This window comes from Aythya ferina (assembly GCF_964211825.1).
Source record: "Aythya ferina genome assembly, chromosome: 8".
NCBI lineage: Eukaryota > Metazoa > Chordata > Aves > Anseriformes > Anatidae > Aythya > Aythya ferina.
In genome coordinates this window covers 2,091,922-2,118,681 of record NC_140304.1, presented here as the reverse complement: position 1 = coordinate 2,118,681, position 26,760 = coordinate 2,091,922, and the positions used below count along the sequence as shown (strand labels likewise).

At 37.0% G+C, this 26,760-nt stretch overlaps 1 protein-coding gene across 7 annotated transcripts; it reads right to left on the bottom strand.

The window, feature by feature from the left end:
- Positions 1-203: 203 nt before the first annotated feature.
- BRDT (bromodomain testis associated) lies at positions 204-26,298 on the bottom strand. 7 transcript variants are annotated; one of them, XM_084528298.1, is made up of 18 exons: positions 26,093-26,249; positions 21,817-22,061; positions 19,614-19,751; positions 18,768-18,897; positions 17,812-17,984; positions 16,402-16,770; positions 15,688-15,816; positions 15,316-15,504; positions 13,867-14,048; positions 13,504-13,793; positions 13,304-13,417; positions 11,394-11,537; positions 10,497-10,558; positions 9,135-9,327; positions 4,486-4,550; positions 3,915-4,117; positions 2,012-2,174; positions 204-1,579 (listed from the first exon to the last, which is right to left on the bottom strand). In XM_084528298.1, exons 2-18 carry the CDS (start codon positions 22,054-22,056, stop codon positions 1,511-1,513), a joined length of 2,853 nt encoding a protein of 950 aa, XP_084384424.1. In that variant the 5' UTR covers positions 22,057-22,061; positions 26,093-26,249; the 3' UTR covers positions 204-1,510. The 7 variants fall into 7 exon arrangements, with proteins under 7 accessions (XP_084384424.1, XP_084384426.1, XP_084384428.1 ...); XM_084528300.1 differs by having other exon boundaries at positions 1,106-1,323; positions 26,197-26,298; XM_084528302.1 differs by having other exon boundaries at positions 1,106-1,323; positions 16,555-16,770; positions 26,197-26,298.
- Positions 26,299-26,760: the final 462 nt, after the last annotated feature.

Below are 26,760 nucleotides of genomic sequence, written 5' to 3'. Positions count from 1 at the left end.
GATGTCAACACAGCTCATATGTGAATGTGTGGAGCACAAGACAATCCACTGGGGTACAAGAAGATAATATTTTGTATTGTTATTAAACAACAAAAAAAGTAGTGTCTATTTAATCATTTACTTTACATCATTTGTGTGTTATAATGTATGTAATATAGTTGTAGAATAGTGCATGTATATAATTTATAAATAAAGTATACATATACTGGTTGATGCATGCTTTATTTTTTCATTTATTTTATTGATGAACAAAAAAGTTTGCAAACTGTTGAACTAGAGTATCTTGATGGGGGCTCTTCTTCCCCAGCTTTTCTACAGTACACATTATATTTTGGTATTAATTCTTCAAGTCAGCCCTATACTTGGTTTACTGATAAAGCTATACGTAACCAAGAAGAAAATAGGTCTTTTAGACTAGTTCCCACTTCAGATAAGTATCCCAACATTATTAGAATCTTGCATTAATCAGAAAGCCTTTCAAACTGGAGAGAGAAGTAGAGTATTTTAATTTCTTCCCATGAAGAATCAGAACCACCTGGCAAACATGCTTGCACACTTATCCAAACGTTATGTTAGCATAAAATACATTCAACAAAAGATCAGCATGTCTGTGCCTCAATACATATACATGCGAATACATATACATATCCTGCGAATATACAGGATTTGTGAGTTAGATTTGCTGCTGAAATTACAGATTTCCAGGAAATATTGTTTTATGATTATGAGTAGCATTGCACACCCTGCAGAAATTTTCATTATGTCTTTTGTCACAGCCCAGATTCTGTGCAAATACATCATAGTAAGTGATTCTTCTAATGGAAATCACATAATTGACAAGACTGATTTACAGTAGTTTCTGTAGGTGCATATTGAGTACACTGACTTAATACAAACATGAGAATTTGGCCATGCATAGTGTAACATTCTCAATTGTTTCTGAAAAATTGATTCAAGCAAAAGAGAAAAAAATCAAGAAGCTGATATTTTCTCATGTATGCACTCAAAACATGTAACATTAATCAAAAAAACAACTACATTCCATTACACAGTGGGCTAGATTGCTGTATATTGTAAACAAGAAAAAAAAATCTTATGATGCTTGTGCCGATGAACAAGCTTTTAATATTAAGCATTTTACAAGAGCTTAAAAGCGCTTTAAAATAGACAATGTTTAAACTCATGACTAGTACATTTTCAAAGCTGTGTGGTTGGTAGTATTGTCAAAGTTAAGTTCTACGTTAACTACAGCTTTCATTCAAGACTTTCTTCAAAACTTGCCATAACGTCACTCTGCAAGTTCATATCAATTGTGCAAGCCATCTGCAAGAAAGCAAAGTGGTGTATTTTTCAGACCAGTTAGTAACGAATACTATGCAGGCCAAATATAAAGATCTAAAAACAACCCACAAAACTTGTTTCCAAAAAAGCGTATGCTTCCTGTTACTACAAGTTTGCATAAGCACATTGCTGAAGTCCTCTCTGAAAAGCATTGAACAGGATGAAAGCTTCAGAAGACCTTTTCTGAATCTAGTATGATCTTCATCACACTGTAGTTCTTAAATTCAGTGGTACAACACTATGAAAAAAATTAAACATAGCAAATAAAAACCATTCATTACCTATACCAGTAAATGCAGTCAGTTTAAATAAAGGCTCAGTTTTGATATTTCAGAGAACAGAACGGCTAGCGCTTTTGTTGACATGTTGTATGTTTGATGTTGACAAGGACTGACAACCTGCAAGACCTGAGGTTTGAAGTTATTAACAGGGCAGGGATTTCCCTTTGCATTTTGATGTTACTGTGCAATTAATTATTGTAAACTTATAGGAGTAATAAGACCAAGCTTTTCACGTAATGCCACTTGAAGATTTATTTGAGTCTTCAGTTTCATTTTCTGGACTAACTCTTCAGGTAGCATAGTTCTGTTAGTTTCAATTGCCCAGGTCCTTTAAAATAAGGCCTGATCTATCTTTATTTTATTTTATTTTGTAAGAGTCAGCAACTTACTGCTTCTCTCCTTCTGCGTTCTTGTTCCATTTTTCTAGCCAAGTTACGGTCTTGACTGAGAGTGTATGGTTGAGCTTCTGGCAGCTGTTTGGTCTTATCCTCTTCTTTTGGGGACTCGCAGTCTTTTATTGCTATGACATTCAATCCTGTGCCTTCATGGCTCCTTTAGAGAAAGGAGAAGGGACAAACATATGCTAGAAGTCACTTATTTTCGTCATAACAAGCCTGTGCAACTGAACAGAATCTGCACATAAATCAGTGAATGGCATTTGGTGTGGTTCCATTTTACATGTTAATTCATAATTTCTCTTCCCAAGATATACAGCACACACAATTTTTATGCTGTGTGATAAGGCTGCCCATGGTACATTTCCCATCTATATGTGCACAGGATTTAAATATATATGCTACACAAAACTTTAGTTTAAGTCACATTCTTTGAAAAACATACAAACTTAATTTTCTGTTGCTTTCTTGGCCAGCGATGTTATTCTTCCAACTTCTTCCTTTTCAACTAGCTATTTGAGTTTGATTTCACTAACTTCAGGCAAGCATCTCTGATGTCATTCCATAGATACTTCTCTTGCATTAAAAATGGTGTAGTTGGACAAAAAGCAGTATCATACACCAGGGAATCTTTATCATCCTAAAGACTTGCAAAGAATTATTTATAGAAGGTACAAAAAAGTGCAAAGAGGAACTGTCAGGTCTTTGGAAAAAAAAAAAAATTGAAAAAGAAAAGATTCAGTAGCTCTGGCAACTACCTGGAACTGACAATGGTTATGCTACATGTCAGTGAGGAGGGAAAGAACCGTCACTGCCAACTAAAACAGTTGCTCTTGTAGCTGTTAGGTATAGGCTGTACTATTATCTCTAACAAGTCCTGCTAAAGCCGTAGTGCTAATGTAAGGAGAAGGAGGACTTCAAGCGAGATCCAACACACTCTAAACAAATGATCCTAAGACAGCCAGTGATGGACAGTAGCATGAGGCACTGACTCTAGAACAGGAAAAAACAGACAAGGAAGAAAAAAAAGAGTACCAAAGAGGAAAGTTCTACAGCAAGTTTCAATAACATAGCACATAGCTATTTACAGTATTACTGCAATGTCGTAGTTAGTAGGCAGTCACTTATCCCCCTGAACTTAATAATAGACCTAATAATAGACCACAGGCTGGGATACTTACGTGGCACTCACTAAAACAGTGGCTGTCAATAATTACTGTTGAATACTAAACAGTAGCTTCTTGACTACGTTTCGAGAAAAATAAAAACAAACAACTTTGTGCATTTTGGACATGCCATTGTGCTCAGAGTGGTACAACTACCTGAAGTACTGGGTGGTTATCTGACACTTGGCAGCTGCCTAATCTGAACCACTTACTCCTGAATAGCCAAGCCACCCAGGATCAAAGTTTTGGACAGCAAGATACACATGCCTATGGCCTTTATTAACTCAAAAGCTGCTAATTTTCTCTCCTCTGACTAATCGAGTAATACATAAATACCTAATGGATTCCATAAAGGTTCTAACCAGTCATTAGTGAATTGCTGAACTGCATTAGTACACTTATTTTCTTATATTCTAAGTGCAATTGTGGAGCATCAGGCCAATGCTCCACTAGTTAGTGTCACTAGCCAGTTTATTTAACTGTAACAGCGCCCACTCTAACAGTATTTATTATAGAATTTTAAATAACGATACCATTTATAAAGCTTTGGTTCTTCAACACTTTTGTATCTTTATTCATGATGCGAGACACATATTGCATCAACTAAGCAGCCTGAGGCTGGATTTATGTTTCTTAGAGAGTCCACAAAATTATTCAGCTATCCAGATGGTAGAACCTGTGCATAGGTAACACATAAGCAAAAAATAACTTTTAAACATGTGGTTACAAACCTCTCTTTTTCTTGAGGAAGGTTTTGCAGTTCCCTCTCAGCTTGCACCAGAGGCCTTTTTAATTCCTGGTCTTGCCCATCCTTTTTCTCTAATGCCACTTTCCTGAATTGTTTGAAACTCTCAGTGGATGTTTTTATTGGAGCTGGAAGCATCATCGTTTTACATAAGCTTACCCAGGAATCTATATTCCTAATTCCTGTATCCTGAAGTTATTTAAAAGGAAAACCAAGATAAACAGAAAAGGAAGATATAGAAGAAGCAATAATACAGATACTAGGGTGTTTTTATTTTTACTCTGTCGTTCATTATCTGCTTAGATCTTACATTAGCACAATATTGTTTTGAAGGACTTATTTGGGACCATCTGCAACAAAACATCCTTGCTTGTCTAGAATGTTTATGTAAATACAGTAGTCTAAACATTTACACATCAATTTTTGAGATTTTGTAGCAAAATACTTCAAAAGTCATTTATCATTTAAAGCATTTATAGCTATTCTTATCCAATCTCTTAAGCCCACCTCTCCATTTTTTAATTCCAGAAAACATGAATTCACAAGACTTCACCTACCTTTCCTGGAGAAAATTGGAATTTTGTCTCTAGAACATTTTGACCATTATGTGTGTTACAATAACCTGATGAAAAAAATAAAAAAGGGCTTTCACTTATGTTGATTTTACAGACTATGCTACCTCAAATTTAAAAGATAATATATTAAGTCATTCTATAAAGTGACTTGATTCATAGTGTAGGTTTTTCTTCCCATTTGGTTCAAAATTACAGAAACGCTCCCAGATCCAGGTATGTTTCTTCGCCTTTAAGTTGGCTTGGACCACTTTGCTCCAGTTTGGATTAGAGAAAAGAACAGAATTCACAGAATTTCACAGAATTTTCTAGGTTGGAAGAGACCTCAAGATCATCGAGTCCAACCGATTCAGTTCAACTACAGATATGAAATTAACTCTTGGTTCTAACAAATTTCAGTTGAGCTGTTATACCTACCACGAAGACCTACCTGAAGCAAACTTAAAATGCATTTTAATTCACAGTCATGTCTGTTAAAGCTCTAGAAATAACGCAGGAATCTGAAGCTTTGCATCAAAGCATCTACAACCGTGGATTTTGAAGCATTGTGAAGCTGCTTACAGCCATACCAGCCTTTACAGAACCTCTCACTGACAAACCCTTAATCTAAGGAAAGATTATAGATAACAGTTTCACAAGTAAATCTTTTTAATAAACCACCACTGAATTCAGCGATACACAGCACCAGAATCATAACAAGTCTAAATTCAAGAGATCATTTCATAGGCAGGTAGCCTTACAGAAATGCTTGACAGTAGGATCATCTACAAAATTCAGTAAGTGTTTTAAGTAACCCATCCTAAAAATCTATTTGACCTATGCGCACTCTACACTTTGCATCAATAGATAGAAAAATAGATTAGATTCGCAGTTCCAGATTGACAAAGCTTTTGTTGTTTAAAAAACAAATACCAGCCAAAATTCAATGTGTCATCCCCTCCCCGCCCAGTGCTTCTGGTCTTTGTTACGAGGTGTTAATAATGGAAAGGTTTTTCTTAGATAAAGCTGAGAACATCTGGGGCATGTATAATTGCAGGAACAGTCAAACCAACACTATTATAGAAGGCACCACTGTTATGGAAGGGGTAGATAGCACGTAACCACTCACTCAACACTGTTAAAAGGTCTGCTGTGCAACAAAATGCTGAACTTCATATGTACTCAAAGGCAAGGTCTCCTCATTGAGTACTTATATATTAAACACAGGAGTCCCTCTACAGCTATACACATGCAAAATTGAAATAGCAAGGAATGGAAAAAGAGAGAGTGGTGCAGGAGAAATTATGTGAAGGTTAGGAATGAAAATTAAGAGGAATAAAGACTAAGCAATAAACAGTTAAGTATGCAAAGGTCAATTTTGGGCTATGTTTACGTTCCCCTACCCTTCCCACAAGCTTTATTCCTGCTTGTTTTCCCAGTCCTTTTACATACAAAATAGAAAAGCAGAATCTTGATAGTCTCATGGTAGAATTCAAGTCTTAGAAGGCCTAGAAACTTAAGGAATGATTATTTGCTTGAGCTGTTACAAGTGTTTAAAAAAATGGATTAGTATGTATATGGATGATGTGTAGATCAGGGACTATCAAGTTTTTTTTTTTTTTTTTTTTTTTGTTTTGTTTTGTTTGTTTGTTAAATGTAACTCAAGAACTATTCTTTGGCCAGGGTTAAAGAGCTCAGTGATAAGGCTGTGCCTTTTACTTTCATCAGGTTTTCAGAAGCTTGTTCCCTGCCCTGTTCAAGGGTATACAAGTTGTTAGGAGAGGGAAGACTGAAGAAGGAACAAAAATAATGTCTGTAACAGTTGGTTCTCAGTTTTGAGATTCAGTGTCCAGCTCAGTCTTCAGTATGAAATATGCACAAAGCCCAATGCAGTCTTTTGCAGTTTTTAGTGAACCCCTTCTCTTGTAAGAAGTGCAAGTTTGTCCCAGGGTGAAGAGTTAAGCACATTACTCTCAATCCAAAGGCACAGGGCAAAGAGCTCTAAAGAGCTTCTGCAGAACACAATTCAAAGGCCGGAGTTCTGCAGCAAGAGGAGGATCAGTGCTCTCAAAGTTCCTGGAATACTGAGTTACTTATCCCTTGTACTGAAGTCAGAAAGTTAAGTCCTTTAATCAAAGTCAAGTGCTTTATATATTTCAAATACAGAACAAGAACATAGCATCCCTTTAACTTCCTTTTAAAAAGGAGCTTTTAAAAAGGAGCAAGTCAACAGAAGTGAGAACTGCACAGCATCCCATTATTTTGTAAACAGAGTGGTGTACAGACATTTGAAGTTTTATTTCTTTAAGCCAGGTTCTGTACATTTAAGGTGATAGCCTTGGTTATCAATTAGTTATTATAGTACATACTTTGCTCTTGACTTAAGGATAGCAGATCAGTGGTTCTCTCACTGTCCTTTTTTTGAAGTTTATTTGATTTGTGTATAGTAGCTGTTTTCTCAGCTTTACTCAATCAGCATTGGCAACCTGGGAAGTTATATTGCATACCTGGAAGAGGAAATTAGACTTCAAAATATACCCTGGATTGCTTAATATATGGGTTATTATACAGTAACAATATGAAGGATAGGGAATCAGAGCAGTAAGCTGTTGCCCCTCTAGCTTCTGTAAACACTAGGGTAGAAGTAGATTTAATTCATGTTATGGGAGTCAAAGTGTGTTCTTAAATTAACACTTTGGATTTATAACATGAACTGCTCAGATTCTAAGCAACATACAAAGTAAAATATAAACTGATATAAGCTCCTAACCCTTAACATGGTATGATGTGATAGGAGGTGACAGAAGGCAGCTCTTACATTTGTAAAGCTGTTTGCCCCTCCTCTACAAATCAGGATAGAGAACAGCTCTATTACTTTAGTTCAGTGGTACCTTTTCTCTGTGCAGGAGTGCATAGGAGAGTAGCCATTGAACAATAGAAGATATTGAAACTGCAATATTACTGAGACCTTAGATAGTGGATGCAAATTATAATGGGTAGGTGTTTCTTGCAAGAAGGGACAAAACATTCTTGTACTCATAGCTCCAAGAGAAGAGTTAATTTCAACCCATGGAATAAAAATAAAGGTATTAAAACCTGGCTAAAGCAGCTTTGTTTGAGACCATATTGAGAAATAATTTAATACCCAAAGATTGAAGAGATCATGTTGCTACAATAACAATAGCTTCCTTATGTAGAGTCCAACACATGCAGAGGCCTTCTAACCAGAATATTCTCCAAGTATGTATTGAGACAGACATCGACTGAATTTTTCATCATCTGATCTATAATCCTGAAAGCCCCAATTCCTATGCCTTTAGGAGCAGGAAGAAAAGCAACATTTACACAGGAGCTATCCTCCTAAGTCAGAGTTTTGTTGAACTTACAGGGATTGATATTTCTAGAGAGCGAGAACACAGTATTAATTGCTCATTTCTTTTGCACAACTGCAGGTTTACAGGGTAGGTTTTTGACTATGTCTACCAGGGCTACTTGAGTTTAGCCTGTAGCACTGAAGAGAAATAAAGGAAGCCTTATAGTACATTTTGAAGTTGATAGTGCCAACTTTCCCTTTATGTTGCAGCCCATGAATTCAGGTTCTTATTACAGGATGAGAACTACTTATTTAGTAGTCTTTTAGAGGTAAGGGCTTTGTTATAAATCTAAAGCAACCTCATTGCATCATGCTCAAGCCTAGAGTGTTACATCAGATCTTATTTAAAGGAGTAAGTATGTGCTTTAAAAAAAGCTATTTGAAGTGAATGTGATGGAGAGATACATTCACCTCTGGAAGAGGATGTATATTGAGTGACAAAAGGCTAGTTTGTCCTAGGAGCACTCGGACATTTGGGTGCCTGGAACATCGTGCAGAGCACATAGTTGTGATAATACCCAAGAAAATAAAGGTGACTGATTCCCCATATCTTGCAAAGTATAATCCTACATCTCAAAATTAGGTCGCTGTTTACAGTCATGGATTAACTAGCTGTGAAGCTGTGTATCCTAGTTGTACTGTAAGACAGTTATTTCTATTATTTATTTTTTTTTAGTTTTTAAATTCATTTTTCAAATTATCAGCAACTAGCTCAAACTGTCTTTTACTCAAACCCTCAGAACTGTCAAAGTTAGTAGACCTTTTGATGTGATGGAGGGAAAAAGAACAGCTACTTAATCAAGTTTAAGCAACTTCCATTTGATATATCTGGATAGCAAGCAATAACCAGTTCAGAGTACCTGAGGCTCTCAAATTCGGTTAATATTGAATTTGACGTTAACTTCAGTGGTGGTGGGTTTAAGCATTTAATTCCTGCCCTAAGAAGTTGAATACTTTTTGTAACCTTAGATTCATTAAGGCATCATTTGCCATTTTGTCTCCAATTGCTGCTTCTCTTTATTGAGGGAGGGAACACATCTCCCTGCTTTAATGCTCTTCTGCCCCAGCATAAGTGCCAGAGTAATGTCAAATTCTATCTGATCATACTTTTATTTACATCATGCTCCTTATAATCTACACTCTGCAAGAACTTGTGTTATTACTCACTTGATGCCTCCAAAACTTTAAGATAAGCCTATTGGCCAGTAAGAACATCAGTTCTGCCACCCCTTGCTTCTTCAGGGTTTAATCAAATAGCATGGTTCTTGCATAAAGATATTACCTGAGGGAGACTGGGCATTTTGTTCTGGTGGTTTAAGAGATCTAGTCTGTAAGGTCTGAAGCCTCTGTAGCACACTTGGAGATGGCTGGTGCAATTCAGATGATCCAGAAGTTTGCAAGCTACTGGTAGAAGATGAGGGCTGTACTTGCAGAACAGCATCACAGGGCATCTTCTGTAAGCCCAGTGGTATTTTCTGGAAGGAGATTGAAGTAATTACTAAGTCAAATCTTAATTTTTAGTAACTATTTGACCCCTTTCCTCATTTCAACTATTTATAGGATCTAATAGCCCTTGTATTTGTAGTTCGGTGTTACTAAGGAGTTTAGGTGACAAAGCCCTATGAAATAAACTGCCCTACCTTTGTTTGATAGATACAGAAAATCACCAAATGATCACACTGCGTTTTGTTGTGAAGTATTATGTCTGCTGTTATTCTAAGTCAGTTTGGCATTGTTGTAACTGACCAAACTGCAACTTAATTCCTGTATCCTGTTTTCTCCATTTTTTTGTCGTCATTTTGCTTTTGCAGAGACTGAGCTTTATAGCACAAAAAAGCGTTGCATAATTCCTCCCCTCAAGTCTTTGACTATTATTCAGCTGATGCTTCTTCATCCTTGCAAATTCACAGGCTGGATTCCTATATCAAACTAAGTACTTTATACGAAAGCAAGTCTGTCATAAGATCATTGCAAAGCCTTCATCCTTCTTGCTTTGAAATTTGAGGTCTCCATCTCTGGAAGTTTTAAAGGAAGCTGTGAAAGGCAGAGACAACCCTGACAGGAATTAACACCCACTGCATATACAGGAATAGAGCAATTCAATCTTAGAGGCATCAAGTGTTTCTTCATACAACTTTGCTGTTGCTCAAAATGATACCACAGAAATATAGCAGAAAATACCTAGGATACTCATGCAATTAAGGTGTGTAGAAGTGAGGTTATTCATATATAAAAAATAAGCAGGGAAAAATAAGCAAGGTTTGCACAGTAGTCAATTTTATACTCAAAGACTAAGCTGGAAAGGCTTTTTTTGGTAGGTGGGAAAGTAGGGGCAAAGCATTTTCTCCTTATGTTTTCCCTTCTCCTTCATCCAACAGTGAGCTACCACAATGTATGTGTTTGTAAGGAGTAAAACAAAAGTTCTCCCAGTACCTCAGCTTCTGTACAGCTAAATAAACTACTTTTAACAAACAAGTTTTTAATCTACTTCAGTCAGTCCTATGTAACAAGTAGTATTCAAGCTATACTCATAAATTTAACAGGAAATAAAGAGTAGAGCTTGGGAAATGTGATTTCCAATAACATTGTATGTAACAAGTAACTGCTTAGAGCAAAAACATTATATACATTTCAGTCAGTTTACCTGAGGTTGCTCCATAGAAATTGGACAGTTCTGCCTGGTTTTAATCTGTTTTGAGCATGTTTCTGTAACAGTAAACACAGTGAGGGCAGAAAGAGTGGGAAGGAAAAGAAAGTCAGTCATCCACATACATTGCATTATTCACACATACAAGATATAAGTTGCAATCGTACCCAGAGAGCCAAACCTCACATGGAAAGAAACATTATCTTGAATACTTGAACTTGATAAAGTTAAGCAAGATCTTTGCTACAACAGTTACACTGCATTTGCTTCTCCATGCTGAAGAAGCCTGCACGGGATTCATCCAGCCTTAGACTGTTACCACGTACAGGTATCTACACCTCACATTCAGGAAGTCTATTCCGTCCCAAACAGACAAAGCATCCTAGAAGCATCACTGCAATGCTTTGATGCTGCAATGCTAGCGTCCCTTGAACAAGCTTGAGACAACTTAAGCAGCAGGGTAGAGTTTGGCTCTACAGTTGGTAGTATTAGTACTTTTGTCCCTAGGCTTAAGGACTAAACTTCACCAACAAGGTAAGGCTCTCTTTGTGTGGCATACTGAACAATGAACATAAATCACACTTTCAAAAATGAGTAAAATAACAATCAAGTTATAGCCTGATAGCCAGATGCCCGAGTTAGATATACAGACCTCTTACTAGCAAAAGAATCTAAAATTCTTCATTGATTTTTAATCTAGAATTCTTCATTGATAAGTTTCATTTTTTTTAAAAACTCAGTTTAAAGACATTCATTTAATAGCACTAGAATTAAGCCTTCAACATGGAACAAGTAAACAAGAATGACAGATTCTTGGTAAGCATTTGGAACAGTAGATACTAAGTCCAGAGGCAGATATTCTGCCTGAACAGAAACAAAAGGAATCTTTCTGACCTAATTCAGAGTTGCTGCTATCTGAGGAGCTAGAATCACTGCTGGTATCACTGCTGGTACTGCTGCCAGAGTCCAAGGAGCTGCTACTGTTGCTGCTGTCACTCAGTCGGCTTGGTCCAATACCAGACTCAGCATTGCTTTCAACTGAAGGACAAAAAGGAAGAATTCAGAACCCTGCAATCAGTCTTCACATACAAGACTAGGAACCACCTTAGCAGGTCTGTGCTCCCACTGGTCTTCTACCATTTCCCTGTCAGCTTAGCAGTAGATTTTAAATCTTTATAGAAGAGGGATATTTACCAGCAGCAAGCTAGTTATATCAACGAGATTAAGTTGAGGAGCTGTAACCACACAACTTGTAATCCTAGGTTATAGCCTCTGCTAAGCCAGTTCAAGTAGAATTTTCCCCAGAAGTTTTCCTGCTGGAAAGTCTGTTTCTGTTTGTTGCCACTGCCAAACTTGCACACTGAGGCCTTTATCAATAGATAACTCTTCTTTCCCAAGCCATATGTACCCCCAAATCATCATATTGTATCTTTTGCCACCTCACCACCATCTAATTGTTTTGCATCTGCAGGGTTGATTTAACTTAGTTTATATTTTATAGTCAGAAATCTTTTTTTTTTTTTTTTTTAAAGTGTGTTGCTCCAACAGAAGTTTTAACAAAAAGAAGCCACATACCTGTTTCCTTGGACACATGTCTTTGCTAAATGCCTGCTTAAGCTCTTCCTTTTAAAGAAGCCAAGTGTCACTTTTAAAGATCATCTAGCCTGTTTCCACCCTTTTCCCAAGGGTCTTAGCAACTGATTTTAGCTGCTTCTTACAGTTGTTCTTTCTAGGATGTTTTCAAGCCATTGTGTATTACCAGACAGGAAAATCGTTGCCTGAGCTTATGTTGAACACAAGCCTATGCCTTGCAAGACTGCTTCTATCACTTCAGAAAAGTGTTTTCACATAGGAGCTTAATAGCTATCCAATAAAGGGCAATAGTAGTACTCACTAGTTTAATGAGGAGCAACTTGACCTATAATAGTAACGGCCACATTGATTTGTTCTCATTCCTTGCATGAGATCCATCAGTTACTGTCAATATGGTCAAGGATGTACTGAATGTCTGGCTTTTGATATTGAAATGCATTATTGCCTGAAAAATTGAATTGAGTCTCCTAAGGCAATTCTGTAGGCCTAAAGACAGCTGTCGATACAGAAGTTCTGCTAGCACAATGGCAATAGTGAGTCTGCAGGCAAACCAGTATAAGTTTGTTATTCTTGGATCTCTGCAAGACAAAGTGAATTATAAACAAGTAAAATTGCAGGGCTTTTTTCCTCCTCTTTGTTTTCATATGTCAGGGTAAAGGATTTGTTCAGTGTTCCTTACACTGTGAAGGGATCAAAACCAGACCACTGTAAGATTCATGTCAAAGCACTGGAGTGACAGGTATTGCTTATTTCTTTAAAGAAACAGCTCTGGTACTAAATTTATTCAACCCATACTAGCCTTTTAAGGCACATGAATGCACTGGGCTAGGCTTTGGCCATCTAATCCAGAAGAATAGGATTAGGGGTAGAGATAACAGTCTTTAGTTGGATTTCTCAGTTTACCATTGGCCATCAGCTATAGCATGCCTGACATCAACTTCACCAGCCCCATTGTTGTATCTTGTCTTCTACTGCAGAAGCAAGATCTACCATCTTTACCTTAATAAAGGATTAGGTACAAGAAATAAGGCAGATATTTCCAATGAGTTACTTGTCCTGTCTAATTTGCTGCTGTGACACCCTAGGAACAATCTTCAGACTGACGAAGGGAAGCTTAAGACCCAAATATTCTGAAGAGAAAATCCCCAACAGCATAAGAGTACACAGGCACAACACTTTAAGCTATTTGTTGTGAATGAAAGTCACATTACATTTGCAGTTTCCTTTCTTCAGGTTCAGCTGACCATTGACATCCAGTAGTCTCTTCTCCAGCTCTCGTTTCCTCTCAGAATTACATTGTTCTTTTGACTTCTCTGATTTTTTAGCTGTACATGAAACAGAAGTTAACATTGCAGCAAAACAGAGAACTGGTCTAATAAGACATTTTTAAAGCATTATTTATGCTACATACCATGCTGCTTTCTTGGTCTCTTCTTCAAACAGGTTGCCACATATTTCTCTAGTTCTCTGAGTGTTGAAGCTTTTAAAGTTTCAAAGTCTATTTCTATCTCATCAGGGTTAGAGTTCCTCAGAGAAGGTTCTCTTGACTGTATTATATGGACTACTTTCCCCAGTCTGTCTCCAGGGAGTTTATTTATGTCCAAACTCAGCTGCCTTTTTTCATCATAATTCATAGGCTTGGCACCATCATCTTCTGACTTATGTGCCAACAAGATCTGCTGCGTGGTTTTCTTTGGTTGTCTGTAACAAGAAGTATACCACAGTAACAGCAGTTTAAAATAATTTAACACCCACACAAGTCCCCCACACTTACATGTTTAAAGACTGCTTTTTCTTCCACTTGTGTTTTAGGTCTTTCTTCTTTTGAATGCGGCTTTTTATTTCAGATTTTGCCTTGTTCTTCCTTTTTTCCCTTTTAGCTTTCCCTTTTTTCCTTTTCAGTCCAGGTAAGGATGCTCTGGTCAAAGCCCGTAGCTGCTGGTGAATAGCTTTAAGCTACCGAAACCAAAATAAAAAGTTGAGTCTTAAGTAACATAGTAGAAAACTATTATCTGTTCCTATAAATCACAGGAGGCTTGTGGCATCCAAATGGATATTAATAGTATTTACTTTCTAATGTTCTTCCCCCCCCACAAACATCTTACTCTTTAAACAAAGTCACAGACTAAGTATTTAGAAGGAGCTACTTATTTTATGGATGCATTTCTAAGAGCATGTCTTCCAGTATACTATGAAGAAGAGCAAAAAAAAAAAAAAAAAAAGAAACACTGCAGGAGTAATGCAGCAGCTTCTCTTTAATTTAAGCATTCATGTGTTTCCCAAATACCTGTATTTGCTAACTTGAGTTGGGCTTGGGCTTCTTCAATCTGTAAACATCAGCTATTGCTCCAGCTAGCCCTATCATGTCACAAAACAACTAAGCTTTAGAGAAAGACCTAAACCTAGCAAGTTTATTTAAGTCTTATAGGGATTAGAAAGATGAATAAAGAATGAGAACTAGAATTTAATCCCACTCAAATAAAATTCTAAAAGAGAGCCTTCTCAATAGTATTTACCTTCAGGCGTACATTTCACAAATTCATAGGATATGCACTACTCTGGTAAATAATGAAAACTTAACTAGCAGGACAAATGCTAATTTTCTCCCTGGATTGTAGATACAGCAGTAGTTTAGAGTGATATGCTCATGCAAAAACAAGACCGCTATTAGCCAGTGAAACAAAGCTATGGTATTGGCATCAGCATGAAATTCCTTTGTTTTATTTCATAGTGAGCTTTCTCAAGTAGAATTTAATGACTTGCTTTTAAGAGGTTTAAAAGCATATTCATGACTACCTAAAGGAACTAGTACACCTTGAAACACTAAACATAATACCAGAGCTCTTCAACCACAAAGCAAATGACATTTAGAATCACATGCCACTAAGCTGCATACAGAGTATCTGGATGCTCTCATCCATGGTATCATGGCAACAGTCTTATTTTTGTTCAAAAGAAATCTCATCTGAAAAGACACTAGGCAAGAACACTAGACTCATGCTTTAGTAAAAATAGTTTGTATTTGCTGAGGCACTATTCACTTCCAGATTAAAAATCTTTGCAAGTGTTTTCAAACACGGGTAAAGTTTAGTATTAAGAAATCAAGATGACTGTAGAATTTTGTAAATACTGATTCATAATGCTAAGCCTTCGGATGGACAATTGTAAGAGCACTATCAGAGAGATTACACTCAGCAACCACACACTGAGTTCTAATGCTTACTTGCTTCTGAAGCTTTGCAAGATGCGCTCTTCTCTCCTTTTCAGAGTCTTCAGATGATTTCTCTTCCAAGGAGTCATCACTACTGCTGTCACTAGAATAAACTTTTCTCATTTCTCTTGTGTGTAGTGGGAAAGAAACACTTGCAGCAAGTTCATCAGGAATTTTGGCAAAGTGCATCTCAAAAACATCCTAAAGAGTTAAGTTTAGAAACAAACAGCTCATTTCTCAAAGCATTGTGAAGCTGCTGCTTGTTTTCTAGAACTACACAACATAGTAATTAGTAACATTAGTAGATGCTACTTCAGGACTTAAGATGACCAAGGGAATCTTTACTCCTATTTTGTTTCAAATCTGACTTAAACAATAACTCACCTGAAGTTTTCTTGCCATAGCAACTGCTTCATGGTCTGGAGAATTACGTTTGTAGTAATCCATGAACATTAACCTAACATCTGTGGCAAATTCTTGTATATCTCTATATTTAAAGTTATCCATTTTTTTCTGAAGGAAAGGAAATTAAACACATTTAGAGGTTAACTTCAGAAGTACCTTTGTGCAACAGTGGATCTGTAGTAAATAATTCAACCCCAATGGATCTACCCAGTATTTTTAAGCTACTGCCGCTAATATCTCCTTCTAGAAGGGATCCTTTTCACAGAAAAAGTAAGAAGGTGTCACAGATATCCAGTGTTTGAGGCTCCAGGGCACTCCAAGGACTTTGAGGTGCAAACATTATGAAACTGCAGTTTTATAGAGCGAGAGCAACAGCATTGTGCAGACAGACTGAAGGCTATTTAATATGTTTTGTTAGCAGCCTGCTTGGAAACACTTCATGGAGAAGGGTAATTCCCACCACATCTTTAATTAGCTTTTTCAAGGTAAATTAGTCAGCATGCACATAGTCACAATGAGACAGACTTTCTGTAGTAAGTTGTGGCTTCCTGGAAGAACGAACTGTACATAGGTTTTATGCCCATTATTTCTTTCAAACCAGAAGTTGCTTTCATGACACCTCTTCAACTAAGACTTAAAATAACTACAGTAATGGCACTGGATTTAAGCAGACAAATTGCCCAGTTCCCTTACCTTAATTGTTCCTAGGTTTGTAGGACATTTGGTGATCTCTTGCTCCTCATCAAGTGAGAAGGATGCAACATCTACAGGTTTTAAGAAGGGCCATGCATATGCCAAATGTTTCTCTGAAAACATTTCTTTAAGGATTTCATTACAATGTTTTACCTGTTCTGATAACAGATTTTTTTTAAGAAACCCATGTGACTGTTGAGAATCTGGCAAGTCCCTCTTCAGAAGCTTATTTGGTATCATGCATTCATCACCTCTACATGCTTTAATAGCTTTACTTTCATTAAACGTTGCCAAAGATTCACTGCTTGCTTTGAATATTGAAGTCATAGGAGTTGTGGTATCAGCCTTCCTCTTCACACCTTTTTTTGTCTAGAAAAAGGTAAGATTTTGTAGTTTAAAATACATGCATCCAGAACAGTGAGAGAATGGTCAGCTTTGAGACTACACGAGAAAATCTAGACTGTCAAAACTTCTACAGGTAATGAAACTAGAAGAACTTGGTATATCCACAAGTTTACATGGAGTCTACAAGACATTACAAGCCAATGCCAAGCTTAATCTGAAATGTATGGGAAAGAAAAGTAGGTTGGTTAAAAGCTACCCACAACCTATCAAGAAGACAGTAAGTTATAAGATACCCACAAGATGAATACCATGGGAAGAGAAAGTGACTTTATTTTAAACCTAGCAGAGGGATTTATGTACAAGATTGTCATTTATTTGTACCCTGGGTTGTATTGGGTTTAGAAGAAATGCATGTACTTTGCCATTATGGTCAAACTGTTCAGTGTAAGTGTGTAAAAACCCTCTTGGAAAGCCTGGTGCACATGCCTGTTCCTCATTGGAGGAGGATAAAGCTAATCCATTACAAGCCTATTTGATTGAAATTGTCGCTGTTCACATACAATTCATATAAAAATTTGCTTTTGTGGACTACAAACACCTCTCCCAGCTAGTTAAACATGCTATTTGGGGGAATCAAGTATTTGGTTTAAATTGGAAAAAAAAAAAAAAAAAGGAAGTTAATAAAACTTAGAAAAAAGCTTTATTTTATTACTAAAGCCTTTATTTAGACCACAAGAACAATTTTAAATCAAGATGAAACCTGCAGAAGGACGAAAGAACTTCAAGAATGAACATCTTAATTTACTTTGTTTCTAAGAAAGAAACAGTCTTTAAACCATATTTAGAAGACTTAGCAAGCAGTTATCCCAGTTTCTGCATATTTCTGAAAATTAGTATTAGCCCTGTTATTTATCAGGGAATAAGCAATTTAAGTCCTCTAGATATCTTCTATCACAGTAGAAGTTTTGAAAAGACAATGCTATAAGCATGGCTACTTTGGTTTTGCTGTTATTACCTGGAGCAGTAATTTCAATACCTTTCTGAAGGTTATTTGAGACAACTTACTTTTGTTATAGGGACTGCAGCTGGCATTGAAGAAGTCAGCTGAGCTGCAGACAAAGGAGTTAGTGTAACCTGCTGTAGCTCTTGAGTCATCACTGGAGGCTGCTCACCACTGTCAGCTTGTTTCTGCATTGTGCTCTCTTTAGTTGAGGTTCTAGAGTTGGGCTGCTGAATTTCTGGTTATTTTAAAACAAAGTTTTAAGTTATGCTTTAAATACAACAGTTAATTTCTTTCATGATCATAGTGGACAGTTTTCAATAGAACTACACCCAAGCTATACAAAGGCATTATGTATAGCAACATTGTTGTCCTTCTCTACTTGCCCCATCAGCTAGATTATTGTGCCAGGTTATGGATACTTGGCTTCAAGAAAACCATGGATTAACTTCAGAATAGAGATTAAAGAGACATCGTAGAGACATCCTACTTCTAGTAATATTTTTCTAGCAGTGTTAAAAATTAGATGTTGAAGCAATCACTTTGTAGAAGTGAAATATTTTTCAGGGTAGTGAAGGAAATTACAAGAGCAATTAAAGACAGTCAGTGATGAGTAGTTGCAGCTGATCTCCTGGACTCTTAACTAAGCTTCCCAATATAGCTTGAAGTACCTGCTACATAATTTTCTCCTAAGTTTGAGATGCCTTGACTGAATCTTTCTTCTTGTGGGCAAGAAGATTTCACCTGTGAAACTGTGCTATTACACTACCAGTGAAGTTGCCAATTCTGACTTCTCTCTCCCCTTTTCAAATATATTTAATTAGTAGAAAAAAGAACCTATGAAAATATTATGCCTTCACTGAATCTGCTAAAGCTTCATAGCACTGTTTCTCATCTGATATGTTCTGGGAGAGGTAGAAAGCATCATGACTACTCTAGGGCTGAGATGTGGAGTTAGAGGATTCCCTGTTCCCAGCTTTTGCTTTTTTAATATGTTAACAATTCAATATATAGCCCTTACCTTCTGATGACTTTCCTTTTCTCTTTCTTTTGTTGGGAATCAGTAGTCTTTCTTCTGGTGGCATTTGTGCTATTTTCTGCATAAACACTTTCTCTAGTTCTTGGGCCATAAACACAATGTCATCACCTGGCTGCAAAATACAGTTGGTAACATTCTGAGTGCAGAAGTTGCAATAAAGTGCTACCTCTTCAACTAACCATAGTCTGTATTGACCAGACTGAAGCAAGCCACCAGTACCAGAGAGGTACTTATCATCCCTGCCCTCTAGCACTAATAGAAGTTGCTTTCATGATGAAATAATAGACCCTTTCCCTCACTGTCCCTGGGCACGGTGCTCCTTACCATATGTCCATATACTTCCCTTAGCAAAGGGAAAAGGGGGTAGAGCTGCAACTCTTTTTATTCCTGTGTTCTGAAGGAAGATGTTGAAGCTCAAAGATGATACTAAGGCACAGCCAACAAACACCCAAGCTCAGGCAGATGCTCATACTTCAAGGTAGGTTAGTTTAGATAAACTTAATGGAGTAGTGGAGCATAGCTCAGTATAGCTGGCCTTGAACTTGTTTAGCTCTTACATTGGGCCATTCAGGATCTGTGTAAACAATGCCTAGAAATTTTGCCAGAATACTTGTGCAGTAAAGACTATGCATTCAGTTGTTGTCACAGCAGGTTAGGCTTCACTTATGCTTTCAGTTAAACCTAGGAGCAAAGCCCTCCCCCTTTTCAAAGCAACTAGCATCAAAAAAAAAAAAAAAAAAGACACTGACAAGGAGCATGCAGGTTGTAAGTACTGGCTGGTATTCAATCTCATTGGTTACTAGTAAGAGATGGTCATGTTTCACATACCTTGTTATATATATGGCAGTTCAAGAACATAGTTTTGAAGTCTTCAATGCATTCTGCTGCTTTTGCATAGTAATTATGTTCCAGACGCTTTTTAATTGTGCTCAGGTCCATAGGTTTCTTTATAATATTGTAGTAATCCTGTAGTTTTTGAAAGAGATAGTCACATATCAAATCTTTTAAGTATTAGGACATGAAGAATCTGACAGTTATGAAAGGTAAATTACAAGAGAAGAACTTCATTGTGTTGGATGGAATATTTTATTGAATGGAAATTTTGCACTGTAGTCATAGGTACCATAGAAGTGTTCAGGAACTCTTCACTTTCTATTTTCTCCCCACTCTTTCATGTAAGATCAAGAGTGTTCAAAACTCCAAAGAATTGTTTCCACAGGGTCCAGAGCTATACTTGTAGTAGTACTTATGAAAAGTATATACGCAATATCTTAAGGCCATTTACTTGAAGTAGCACTCCAACTTACAGAGTAGGGAAAAAAAATAATCTAAAAGACATACAATGACTTAGTTGCTGACAAAAATGGAGAAGCAACCAAGTTTTCACTGTCGCTTATCAAATGCTATCTACTGGGTCATATTGCCTCTGCTCTCAGGTATAGTCTTGCAAGGATGCAAGAAGACTGAAATGCAATAGGAACGTGAACTATTGTGTTTGTGTCAGCAGCACTGCTACAAGCCTGTAGTTAAGATTATGAAGCCAATTCTTAACACTGTATTTAAGAAATCAGGATAGGAATATCACCACTAAACATGCATACATATAGCAGTTGTGTAAAGTTACTATTAAACAAGGCTTCTGAAGGTATTCTAACAATTTGTTTCAGTGAAATTAGAAAGCTAAATACATCGTGGCACAGACTTGGAGTTTACCAAAGCAATGACAGGAAAACTTAAATAATGCAACTAATAACCATCATCAATTCTGCATTTTCTAACAAGAAGAAAGGCAAATGAGTCAAATGCTTTCACCATCCTTGCCATGAAGCTAGAGTTTTGCTTGTTGTATCAAGTGAACTAATTCATACTTTCAGAACACAAACTTCTGGCTTAGAAATCCAGAGAGGCAGAACAGGCCTGAGGCCAGCTGCATTTGTTGCCACAATTCTGATTGAATTATCTCTAACCATAAGTGGCAGTTCCTTCCAAGAAGGAAAAAAGGTAAGATAACAAAGTCACCTTGCTTTCGGACAAACTGACCAAATTAGTTTCTCATAAGAAACAGTTGCAGGTAAAGGCTTTTGTTTGCCTAAACAGAACCAATAATTTAGTAGAATTAGTCTTGGAGATTTGAGAGATGTAAATACATTTCATTAAGCTGGAAAATAAAGAATTGAAGTAACCATGCCATGGTTTTATTTCATAAATTTCTACTCATTTAGCAAAAGCAGTACCTTCCAGGCTATTTGATAATTGACACAGTAGCATTTCACTGTCTTCATTTGACAGAAAAAGATGGGGGTGATCCAAAAATGGAGTCTAAGTATATCTAGCTTGTCACAAGACATTCTGTGCTGTCCAGGAATGTGTTAAGTCCTGCTTTTGTACCTGGCAAAGTCACAGGGCAATACAGAACAGGGACAGGAATTTAAACATGACCTTACATTTCCAAGAAGAATGTTCTACCACTGTAGTATGATTATACCATATCTCCTTTTTCTTCCCCTTTTTTGCAGTCATTTAATTCCTTTAGAAGCTTTAGGGCAAGATCTCCAAGTCACTTTGAACTGTAATTACTTCTACACATCAAACTGAATCTAAATTTGCCTGTTTATCTTAGGATCAATCAGATCTGCTGTTCCATCATAAAAGTATTTACCATGTAAAGAGGTTGGCCACTTCCATTAAGAATGAAGAGTGAAAGAAAAATACTCATTATAAACAGCATTAAGAAATATGACTAAACCAGTACTTTATTAAGAAGCTCCAAAAGATCCGTTTAAGTGCTGTTCATGTTTCTTACAGAAATACCGATTTGCAACAGTCTCAGAAGGGAAAAGGAGCAAAGATGCAGCATCTGGTATGAATCAGAGAGAAAGTAGTTTTCTACTGGAAGTTCTTGGAGTAATTAAAGCAGTTCACATGTTACAGTAGTCTTCCATAATCTGGTGTATCATGAAAAAAGTTAAGCTAATTCACAAGTCTTGGAGTATTAGTATGTGAAATATTACATTTCCAAATTGGTTCTTACAGGAAGATTCAGTGCTGCTGCATCTACAGGCTGATGAAATGGCCAGGAAAAGTTGTGTCTCCACATGGCTTTCATGACCACTCTCTGTAAGTACTGCAATTGATTTGTTTGACAACCACCATTTTTATTGTTTATATATTCTGGTGGAGGAGGGTTAACAATTTTGGAACATTGCTGGCTTGGAAGAGACATCTTCAGCAAGGATGTATATCCACTTGTTTCAAGATCTTCATTATACATCTAACCTGTGGGTGGAAAAAAATACTATTCAGTAAAGACATCTAGACCTAATTCTCTTAGCAAAGTATCAGTACTGTAGTCACAGGCATGTCCTCAGTTTAACCAAGGCACTTTTTTTTCCACATTGCTTAGTTAGATGCGCTGAACTACTAAGTTCAGATGCGCTGAACTACTAAGTTCAGTTCTTTAGGTTATAAACAGCTATATTTGAAGAGGCTTGAAGAAACACGAGACACGTAAGGTCTGCCTAGAAACACACTTCCTCATTCAGGTTCATCTACTGAAGTCCAGAAAGATATTCTCTACCTCCCCCACCTCCACAGATAGTCTTATAGGAAGACATTTGACCTAAAAATAAACAACAGCATTACACTGCACTGTCTCACCTAGCAAAAAGCAGCTATAGCTATGTACTTCCTTACTCATGCGTCTCCACGAAGTCGCCTCACAGAAGTCATGCAGCCACCAACACTATGTTTTAGCTTAGAAATGCATTTTCTAACAGTGGTTTTCAGGTTTGCACAAACACACAACTGCATTTTCTGCCAGTGTGCATCAGCTTTGTTACATACAATCATGAAATGTTCATTTTCCCCCATCCCATTTTGAATCAATTAAAGAGTACTTCAAGGAAAAGCTGTGGTAATTTGCATTTGTCTAGCATATATTGCTGCACTGGAGTAGAACACATAGGTACTTTGGCATGGCAGAGAGACTGTGGTTTGGAATGTATAACATCAGCACTAGGCTAGGCAAGACCTTCACCAAGCACAATTACAGAATATCCTGTCTTGACCCACCTTCTTAGGTCATTATTGAGTTCTAAACACTCAGATGATGGTTCTACTTCCTTCACTCCATTAAGAGAGAAAAAGCCACATTCCTCATTTTCACATTTTCCCCATCCCTAGAACTTTTTAAGACCAGGTTGGATGGGGCTTTGAGCAACCTGGTCTAGCAGGAGGTGTCCCTGCCCACAGCAAGGGGGTTTGGAATTAAGATAATCCTTAAGGCCTCTTCCAACCCAAACCATTCTATGATAAGTTCCTCATTTTACCCATATAACAGTTGCTTTTTATGCATTCATCAGATCAAACTTTATTCTCTAGTTGTCCTGCTTTTTCCTTAAAAAAAGTCTAGTAACCTGCTTTTGGTTAGTATACATAGTATTTCATGACAATTTTAGAAAAGGTCATAAGTAGCTGGATAGTTACTGTAACCACCATGCTACAAGAACAGTATTTGTCCCACTCTGACAATTGTAAGATCCCATGAGACATTACATATCACACATTTTCATTTTTGTTCTTATTCCTGCATTCAAAAGCAAGCTTATTTCAAAGCCCTAAAAGCTAAAGAGGTTTGTTCCCCCCCCCGCAACACACATGTTCAGTCTAGTCATTAACACAGATGTCTTTCATCAAACAGTACTGCTATCAAAGTAAAAGGATTTCCTTAAATAAAGAGAGCATATACAACCAGTCTTTAAAGCTAGGAACAGTTCTGGGCTGTGAGATACACTTGTGTAGACAACAGTAATAAGTTTACTACAAGATCACCTCTTTTTGAGGTTCACAATGCAGAAGGTTTCAAGACTGTTACTTTTCAGAACACAATTTCACTTGAGAGAGCTTTACTAGTTTGGGCTTAAAGTTTTAGTTTCAAGTCATAAATCACAAATGATGTTAATTTCAAGTTTGAAAGTAGTCACATTGCATAGTCTGCCTGTTCTGATGAGACTAAACCTAGAACTCTAAAGCAGATTTCAACAGAGCCAAGGGGAACCTATTTTTATGGAATAAGATATTGAAGTATACACAAGAGTTTGTAGTCTACAGATGAAGATTGCCCGCCTTGTGCTTAATAGTATGTTAACTCCGAAGTTAAGCTTTTCAATGCTGCTTGGTTGTGCAAGTCTAGTTGATACAGTAGTACATATTAGAGTGTGATGGACTAGGGAAAGTCTCCTTTTGAATTCAGGTGTGATTTACAGCCTGCTTTTTTTCCCCCCCTGTTCTCATTCATTTCTTCCTGAAAGACTTAGAAACACCATAACTTGCAACACCTTACCTTTAAATACTGAGGTCCCAGTTACCTTATAGAAGTTCAGTTTTCATCTGCTAACTACTGGTGCTGAGGCACTGACAATATAGCACAAAAGCATAGCATCTTTTATAGTTGTCAGTTCTGCAGAGTCTTATTTTCTCTTAGGAGAGGCTGATAGACTAACCTGGTCTGACCACTAATTGCATGCTTTCAAATGGAGATGCCCTTAGCTACCCAGAGAGAACCCAGCTAGGTGAGGCATCAAGAACAGCTTTACTGGCATTGTCCCTGTAGTTAGGGCCAAGCCCTCCCTCCCTGCCAGCACAAACCAGTAGCAAGGTCACTATGATACCTTCTAAAGATGCAGCTCCAAGTTTAAGGCATCAATCCTACTCTCACTCTGCACAAGCAACATTCATTCATTCTCTGGAATTTGCTGCACACACACTGAGTGTTCATGTGCCTCAGAAAATAGCAACATCCACAGAATAGATAAAAGTGACATTAGCATTTTTATTACCAACTACCCAGTCTTGGAACTTGTATGTCTTCTTCAGATGGAGACATAAAAAAAGGTAACAGTATCCAAAACAAGAGAGGGTTAGAACTTAATAGGCAGTTTTATGAAGAACTTCCAAATTAGTCTGGAAGGCCAATTAAATTCCAAATACCAAGTTCTTTCATCTAATCAAGGTCTTTCTTACTCTAGCAAGAGGGAAAGAACAAAAAATAAGGGAATAAGAGTTGCAGAAGCAGTAACATCCTCATCCACTCCAGCACTATAGACATAGAGAGGTTTTACACCAACATGCACAAAGAACTAAGCGGTGTCCTCCCCTCACAACCCAATATACACTTCACATGTAAAGCACATATACACACTCCCCCGAATGTATGGCTGCATCCCACCCCCAAAAAGCTGCTTTGAATATAAACTATTTATACTGCCATGTCACCTCTCCCACAAGGAAGAGCTTACAATTTAAAACAAGCTGAAGGGCTTGAGTTGAACTCCAGATAAGCGTACATGTAGTTTGTACTTCCATGCATTATACTAAATAACTATCCTTTCCATCAATCTATATATCTCAGCTTATAAAAATCCAGGCACACAGGGTCTAGATTTAACCAGTCTATTGGAAGAATTAGGAAAAGTTCTGAGGCAGCTTTGAGAGCCCCACAACCCAGCCAAGTCAGTTGTCCCCTATATTCATCTGTTAGGCCACACTATCATTTTCTCCAGATACTTTCTGCTAAAAGCACATTTTATGATATAAAGTGCAAGTTGTTCACCCTCCCACCTGAAGCACAGAGGCTAGAAATTGGAGATAGAAAAGGAAATACTGCAATTTGATTTTTTTTTTTTTTAAATAGACTTCTATGCTATGCTTTTTAAGAAGAAGATATTTGTTTTCTGATAGCTTTCTGAGTATTAGCTAACTTGTTGAAAAAGACTACTCCCTTTTGTTAAAGTTCAGCCTTATATTTACTCAAGTTCAACCTATATATCTCAACATAATCAAGAATAGCAACTCAAAGAAGCACTAGACTGTGTCTGCGTTCTTTATGAAGGATATTATCAGGTTCTATATGCTAGGAACATTTAATCCTTGAGAGCTTTTTTAACAGCTTTTTGTTAAATTGATAATTAGTCATTGCATTTTTAAAAAACAAATATTGGAAAAACCCTCCTATATTGACTTACTAAGGCCACCCAGAGACAAGTCTAGCCTACTTTAAGTACCATAACACCTTCTTTCAGAGAAATAGTTATCCTCTTACAACTGCCCATAAAGCACTATTTCATTACCTTTAGAACCTCTCCTGGGAAACTTCAAAGGAACATTAACTGTAGAGACAAGCCATTTAAATATTAGATCCACAAAAACCATTGATTCACAGCTCCTACCATAACAAGTCCATTTTTACCAACTTCAAATAACTCAAAATTAAGTAACTACCCTCAAAAGAGATCAGACATCCTTTTTACCTTGGTTTTAAGGAACACCAAACTTCACTTCCTTTCCATCTAAGGGGAAAAGAAAGAACACAGCTTCAGAAAAAGGAACAGAGAAGCCTTTATAATCTATTCACCTTGTTTTGCTCCTCAGCATTAACACAGCTGCATACCTACAACTCTACCTAAGATTTGCCCTATGAGCAGTTATAATTGGGAGGCTGTCAGTAGAAGGTGGGAACAGCTGTTAAGGCCTAAGACACACCAGATGGCTATTTATGCCAGACCTACTCACTTGCTAGTTAATCAATAAAACAAGGTGGAAGGATGTAAAAATATGAGTGATTCTACTTAGGCTGGTTTTGGTTTGATTTTCTAATCTTAGCTTTAAAGTTTAAAGCTTAAAGATAATGCATAACGCTAATGTTTTATGTCAGTTATTCTGAATTATACTGGGTTATGGTATAAGCGATGCATAAATACTGTATCTTGTTAAACATTCTACAGCGTTCACTCCTTCTTTGGCTATTCAGTTCCATTACTTAATTTAAAAAACAAATATATTTAGTAAATGCTGCTGTAGGATAGAAATAAGGATCAGGGTGTTCCCTAATACACTCAGCTTGTTGTCTTTAAAGCTACAAAGACCTGCAATTTAGCCACCTTGAATTTTGGTTATTTGTTAAACTTTTGTTGCTCTC